This window comes from Micromesistius poutassou (assembly GCF_964030765.1).
Source record: "Micromesistius poutassou genome assembly, chromosome: 7".
Lineage (NCBI taxonomy): Eukaryota > Metazoa > Chordata > Actinopteri > Gadiformes > Gadidae > Micromesistius > Micromesistius poutassou.
The window spans coordinates 19,229,069-19,236,568 of record NC_140277.1 but is presented as its reverse complement, the minus strand read 5'-3'; the positions used below and the strand labels follow the sequence as shown (position 1 = coordinate 19,236,568).

Below are 7,500 nucleotides of genomic sequence, written 5' to 3'. Positions count from 1 at the left end.
ACGACTGTTGTCTTTATTTCTTTATTGCACTATCGTCTTTGCTCTTTGCTGCTGTAACGCTGCAAATGTCCCTACTGTGGGACTAATGAAGGTTTATCTTATCTTATCTAATGTAAATATGTAAATTCAGAGCCACTTCACAGTTCCATCCATTGATCACTGCGGTTCCTCCCCTCCGTGCCTCTGAACCCTCTGGGCTCGGCCCCTCCCAGTGCGGACGGGGACTTTGCCATCATCCACGAGACCAAGGTTCTGCTGGAGCACACCGGGCAGATCACCTGGAACCCGCCCGCCATCTTCAAGAGCTACTGTGAGATCATCGTGCTGCACTTCCCCTTCGACCTGCAGAACTGCAGCATGAAGCTGGGCACCTGGTCCTACGACGGCACGCTGGTGGTCATCAACCCGGTGAGTATCACCACGGGGGGCACTCACACACGCACGCACACACACACACACACACACACAGACACGCACTCGAGCACACGCACACACACACCCACACACACACACACACACACACAAGGCCTGGTCTCTACAGCCCCCTATAGGGTGTGTGACTGTCTCAAATATGCCTTACTCGTCCCAAACTGTGAATGTGCATAAGGTCTATTTACTTTGTCGTGTGTTTTCCTTGCTCTTCACTGTGGTTTATTGGTCCCCGCTGGTGAAACGGTAGTCGTGAGCCAGTGCAGAGACCCCGTTCTACTGGGCACTATACAGTTAGAGTGAACGCTTAGCACATGCTTATTCCACCTGGAGGCAACGTCATAACGCCAAGGTGCATGAAGTGTCTCACTAGAGGGAGGAGCTCTCGCTAGTCTTCTCTGTATGGTGATATGAGAGGGAGGAGCTCTCCCTCATCCTTCCTAGTAATGCTGGAAGACCCAGCCTCTCCTTCACCAACAGCGCTCCTGCTGGAGGCTGAATGCGCTGCCCAGTATAATATTAAAGTGTCTGAAATAGGAAACAGCGCCGTCCAGAGCAGCTGGTCTATGTCTTACATCAGAGCTATTACAGAGAGAGACAGAACAGCTGACAGAAGAGTTAGAGGAACAGGACAGCAGAAACACTGAGCATTGGGGCAGAGCGCTAGAGAGCAGGAATGCAGGTGGTGCTACATCTCCCTCAAGCACCTGATTGGAGGAGATGATGCACGATGCGTCCGTGGTACGTTGTGCGCGTACGTGAAGGTCTGGGAAGCTCCACGTCGCGACCCAGAGAACGCACATGGCCCTTTGACAGTGGATGGATGGAAGGTCAAAAGGGTCACATTCATGCCTCGTTATAGACCTGGATGGATTTAAATCAATGTCAAATCCGCGTTTTGACTTTAACAAAGAATTTGACATCATATTTTATTAGGCTGTAAAATGCACCGTGGAAAGCTGAATTTGACATCAATTGAAATCATTCCTGTGATGAGGTTTAGTTGTGACCCTTTTGACCGTCCATATGAACGCCCTACGACCCTGAAGATGTGCAGGCCTGCCAGAGCCTGGCAACACCTTGGCCTTCTCTGCAGAGGGTTCAGAATGTGGAGCATTACAGCAGTATAGGGTGTTGTTCAGTTGGTGAGCCAGACAGGAGAATATAATTAACGCACCCAGCGATATCAAAACACAGTATTTTCAGTTGGTTGCGAAACACCAAGCATAGCACTTTTCAGCAGTAGGCTATATCTGAATGATTTTGAATCCTTGGATATAACCAAATGGATATGTGGCTTCTTCAACATCTCTCGCTGTTCTGGATTTGCTCGTCTGTGTTTGGAAGCGCTCTGCGATACAGAAGGCCATTGGCCATGGTACTGTCACCTTGTGTACACGTCAACGTGATGTGGGAATGGAAAGTGGGCAGCTCTGCAAATATCCATGTGGCTCCTCTTGTCCTCTTGGCCATTAGAGCAAATAACGTCTTAGAAAGGTATTTAACACATCCGGATTTGCGCAAATGGTCCGTCACAGTCAACGGGTTGTTCCATTCTCATCTTATAGGGGTGTTAGAGACATTACAGCATAAAGCTTACGATGCATTTCCTTGCCAAAGCTGCTTTGATTGTTTCCTCATTCCTCATTATTCCTCAAAATGTCCACGAAGTCTGGCTTTGATTTAGAAAAAATCTCCATTGACTCTTCACTGCACTTTACATTGTCTGTGCTCAGTTGTGCACTAGGTGTAAAAAGCTGCACACCCACCTATCATAATCATATCAACACACCCACCTATCATAATCATATCAACACAACCACGTATCATAATCACATCAACACACCCACGTATCATAATCATATCAACACACCCACCTATCATAATCCCCTCATTCTCAAACTGCAAATGAACATTATTTCAAGAGTGAAACTCGCAATACAACGGATGTCTTGGTGGAAGGAGCATAAGCTAGTCTTCACCGGGGTCATCCCTATGTTCCCCGGGTCCTATGTTCCCCGCTTTGTATGTGACCGGGGAACATACAAAGCAACCTTTTTCTGAAAAAGGGTCCTATGTTCTCAGCTCGGGGGAAACATAGGGAAACATTCCCCGGGAAACACAGGACCCGGGGAACATAGGTACGCTCCCTCTTCACCAAGGCTTAAGCTTCGGGGACACTTATAGTATAACGCAAGGTGTGTGGTCGCATTATATATACAGCATCGCTCCTTTTAACACTCATAAACAACGACGGTCCTAAAAGAGTATCACAAAGTTAGCGCCCCTACCCCCTTCCTCACTCTCTTTTGTATTGAACGTGTCGTGTCTGGAGCTGTTTGCCCGCTCTGGGCTACTGTAGAAACATGGCAGCTCCCGGCAGAGGAGATATAAATCTAGGTAACCAAAACCCAACGCTCATTAACGTTATGGGATTATACCCTCATTAAAACCGATAATTTCTGCCAGGTCTGTTGGGCTGGATGCCACTTCATTCTATACACTCTAAAGCTTGTATTTCTTGTCTGTTCTTGCAGCCCTGTTGCTTACTGTGTCTCAATTTGTTTTTTTTTTGTATCATATTTTTTTTCCATTTTTTTTCCATAGTTTCTTCAACAACACTCCAAAGGTGATCCTGAGTTTCCTGAAAGGCTCCAAACAAATACAAAGTTATCATCAGGCCTCTCATCGCTATCTTCTTCTTCAGGAAAGCGACAGGCCAGACCTGAGCAACTTCATGGAGTCAGGCGAGTGGGTTCTGAAGGATTACCGCAGCTGGAAGCACTGGGTGTACTACACCTGCTGCCCCGACAGCCCCTTCCTGGACATCACCTACCACTTCCTCATGCTGCGCCTGCCGCTCTACTTCATCGTCAACGTCATCATCCCCTGCATGCTCTTCTCCTTCCTCACCGGCCTGGTCTTCTACCTACCCACTGACTCAGGTAGGAGGTCTACCCACTGACTCAGGTAGGTCTCCTACCCACTGACTCAGGTAGGAGGTCTACCCACTGACTCAGGTAGGAGGTCTACCCACTGACTCAGGTAGGAGGTCTACCCACTGACTCAGGTAGGCCTACCCACTGACTCAGGGGAGGCCTACCCACTGACTCAGGTAGGTCTACCCACTGACTCAGGTAGGAGGTCTACCCACTGACTCAGGTAGGCCTACCCACTGACTCAGGTAGGAGGTCTACCCACTGACTCAGGTAGGTCTACCCACTGACTCAGGTAGGAGGCCTACCCACTGACTCAGGTAGGCCTACCCACTGACTCAGGTAGGAGGCCTACCCACTGACTCAGGTAGGCCTACCCACTGACTCAGGTAGGCCTACCCACTGACTCAGGTAGGAGGTCTACCCACTGACTCAGGTAGGAGGTCTACCCACTGACTCAGGTAGGAGGTCTACCCACTGACTCAGGTAGGAGGTCTACCCACTGACTCAGGTAGGAGGTCTACCCACTGACTCAGGTAGGAGGCCTACCCACTGACTCAGGTAGGAGGTCTACCCACTGACTCAGGTAGGAGGTCTCCTACCCACTGACTCAGGTAGGTCTACCCACTGACTCAGGTAGGAGGTCTACCCACTGACTCAGGTAGGAGGTCTACCCACTGACTCAGGTAGGAGGCCTACCCACTGACTCAGGTAGGAGGTCTACCCACTGACTCAGGTAGGTCTACCCACTGACTCAGGTAGGAGGTCTACCCACTGACTCAGGTAGGTCTACCCACTGACTCAGGTAGGAGGTCTACCCACTGACTCAGGTAGGAGGTCTACCCACTGACTCAGGTAGGAGGTCTACCCACTGACTCAGGGGAGGCCTACCCACTGACTCAGGTAGGTCTACCCACTGACTCAGGTAGGAGGTCTCCTACCCACTGACTCAGGTAGGAGGTCTACCCACTGACTCAGGTAGGAGGTCTACCCACTGACTCAGGTAGGAGGTCTACCCACTGACTCAGGTAGGTCTACCCACTGACTCAGGTAGGTCTACCCACTGACTCAGGTAGGAGGTCTACCCACTGACTCAGGTAGGAGGTCTACCCACTGACTCAGGTAGGAGGTCTACCCACTGACTCAGGTAGGAGGTCTACCCACTGACTCAGGTAGGAGGCCTACCCACTGACTCAGGTAGGAGGTCTACCCACTGACTCAGGTAGGTCTACCCACTGACTCAGGTAGGAGGTCTACCCACTGACTCAGGTAGGAGGTCTACCCACTGACTCAGGTAGGTCTACCCACTGACTCAGGTAGGAGGTCTACCCACTGACTCAGGTAGGAGGTCTACCCACTGACTCAGGTAGGAGGCCTACCCACTGACTCAGGTAGGAGGTCTACCCACTGACTCAGGTAGGTCTACCCACTGACTCAGGTAGGAGGTCTACCCACTGACTCAGGTAGGTCTACCCACTGACTCAGGTAGGAGGTCTACCCACTGACTCAGGTAGGAGGTCTACCCACTGACTCAGGTAGGAGGCCTACCCACTGACTCAGGTAGGTCTACCCACTGACTCAGGTAGGAGGTCTACCCACTGACTCAGGTAGGAGGTCTACCCACTGACTCAGGTAGGAGGTCTACCCACTGACTCAGGTAGGTCTACCCACTGACTCAGGTAGGAGGTCTACCCACTGACTCAGGTAGGAGGTCTACCCACTGACTCAGGTAGGAGGCCTACCCACTGACTCAGGTAGGAGGTCTACCCACTGACTCAGGTAGGAGGCCTACCCACTGACTCAGGTAGGAGGTCTACCCACTGACTCAGGTAGGAGGCCTACCCACTGACTCAGGTAGGAGGTCTCCTACCCACTGACTCAGGTAGGTCTACCCACTGACTCAGGTAGGAGGTCTACCCACTGACTCAGGTAGGAGGTCTACCCACTGACTCAGGTAGGAGGCCTACCCACTGACTCAGGTAGGCCTACCCACTGACTCAGGTAGGAGGTCTACCCACTGACTCAGGTAGGAGGTCTACCCACTGACTCAGGTAGGAGGTCTACCCACTGACTCAGGTAGGAGGCCTACCCACTGACTCAGGTAGGAGGTCTACCCACTGACTCAGGTAGGTCTACCCACTGACTCAGGTAGGAGGTCTACCCACTGACTCAGGTAGGAGGTCTACCCACTGACTCAGGTAGGAGGTCTACCCACTGACTCAGGTAGGAGGTCTACCCACTGACTCAGGTAGGAGGCCTACCCACTGACTCAGGTAGGAGGTCTACCCACTGACTCAGGTAGGTCTACCCACTGACTCAGGTAGGAGGTCTACCCACTGACTCAGGTAGGAGGTCTACCCACTGACTCAGGTAGGTCTACCCACTGACTCAGGTAGGAGGTCTACCCACTGACTCAGGTAGGAGGTCTACCCACTGACTCAGGTAGGAGGCCTACCCACTGACTCAGGTAGGAGGTCTACCCACTGACTCAGGTAGGTCTACCCACTGACTCAGGTAGGAGGTCTACCCACTGACTCAGGTAGGTCTACCCACTGACTCAGGTAGGAGGTCTACCCACTGACTCAGGTAGGAGGTCTACCCACTGACTCAGGTAGGAGGCCTACCCACTGACTCAGGTAGGTCTACCCACTGACTCAGGTAGGAGGTCTACCCACTGACTCAGGTAGGTCTACCCACTGACTCAGGTAGGAGGTCTACCCACTGACTCAGGTAGGAGGTCTACCCACTGACTCAGGTAGGAGGCCTACCCACTGACTCAGGTAGGAGGTCTACCCACTGACTCAGGTAGGAGGCCTACCCACTGACTCAGGTAGGAGGTCTACCCACTGACTCAGGTAGGAGGCCTACCCACTGACTCAGGTAGGAGGTCTCCTACCCACTGACTCAGGTAGGTCTACCCACTGACTCAGGTAGGAGGTCTACCCACTGACTCAGGTAGGAGGTCTACCCACTGACTCAGGTAGGAGGTCTACCCACTGACTCAGGTAGGTCTACCCACTGACTCAGGTAGGAGGTCTACCCACTGACTCAGGTAGGAGGCCTACCCACTGACTCAGGTAGGAGGTCTACCCACTGACTCAGGTAGGAGGCCTACCCACTGACTCAGGTAGGAGGCCTACCCACTGACTCAGGTAGGTCTACCCACTGACTCAGGTAGGTCTACCCACTGACTCAGGTAGGAGGTCTACCCACTGACTCAGGTAGGAGGTCTACCCACTGACTCAGGTAGGAGGCCTACCCACTGACTCAGGTAGGAGGTCTACCCACTGACTCAGGTAGGTCTACCCACTGACTCAGGTAGGAGGTCTACCCACTGACTCAGGTAGGAGGCCTACCCACTGACTCAGGTAGGAGGTCTACCCACTGACTCAGGTAGGAGGCCTACCCACTGACTCAGGTAGGAGGTCTACCCACTGACTCAGGTAGGAGGCCTACCCACTGACTCAGGTAGGAGGTCTCCTACCCACTGACTCAGGTAGGTCTACCCACTGACTCAGGTAGGAGGTCTACCCACTGACTCAGGTAGGAGGTCTACCCACTGACTCAGGTAGGAGGTCTACCCACTGACTCAGGTAGGTCTACCCACTGACTCAGGTAGGAGGTCTACCCACTGACTCAGGTAGGAGGCCTACCCACTGACTCAGGTAGGAGGTCTACCCACTGACTCAGGTAGGAGGCCTACCCACTGACTCAGGTAGGAGGCCTACCCACTGACTCAGGTAGGTCTACCCACTGACTCAGGTAGGTCTACCCACTGACTCAGGTAGGAGGTCTACCCACTGACTCAGGTAGGAGGTCTACCCACTGACTCAGGTAGGAGGCCTACCCACTGACTCAGGTAGGAGGTCTACCCACTGACTCAGGTAGGTCTACCCACTGACTCAGGTAGGAGGTCTACCCACTGACTCAGGTAGGAGGCCTACCCACTGACTCAGGTAGGAGGTCTACCCACTGACTCAGGTAGGAGGCCTACCCACTGACTCAGGTAGGAGGTCTACCCACTGACTCAGGTAGGAGGCCTACCCACTGACTCAGGTAGGAGGTCTCCTACCCACTGACTCAGGTAGGTCTACCCACTGACTCAGGTAGGAGGTCTACCCACTGACTCAGGAGG

The 7,500-nt window shown here is 52.7% G+C and overlaps 1 protein-coding gene across 1 annotated transcript in view; it reads left to right on the top strand.

Annotated features, from left to right (window-relative positions):
* The window catches only part of LOC311350633 (acetylcholine receptor subunit alpha-like), a gene marked incomplete at both ends in the record, with an annotated part of 10,873 nt that overhangs the window by 2,348 nt on the left and 1,025 nt on the right, over positions 1 to 7,500 (top strand). Inside the window, 2 exons of the mRNA XM_084470697.1 lie at positions 213 to 408; positions 3,137 to 3,374. Of these exons, the coding sequence (XP_084326823.1) occupies positions 213 to 408; positions 3,137 to 3,374 (434 nt within the window). The remainder of the gene's footprint in view (positions 1 to 212; positions 409 to 3,136; positions 3,375 to 7,500) is intronic.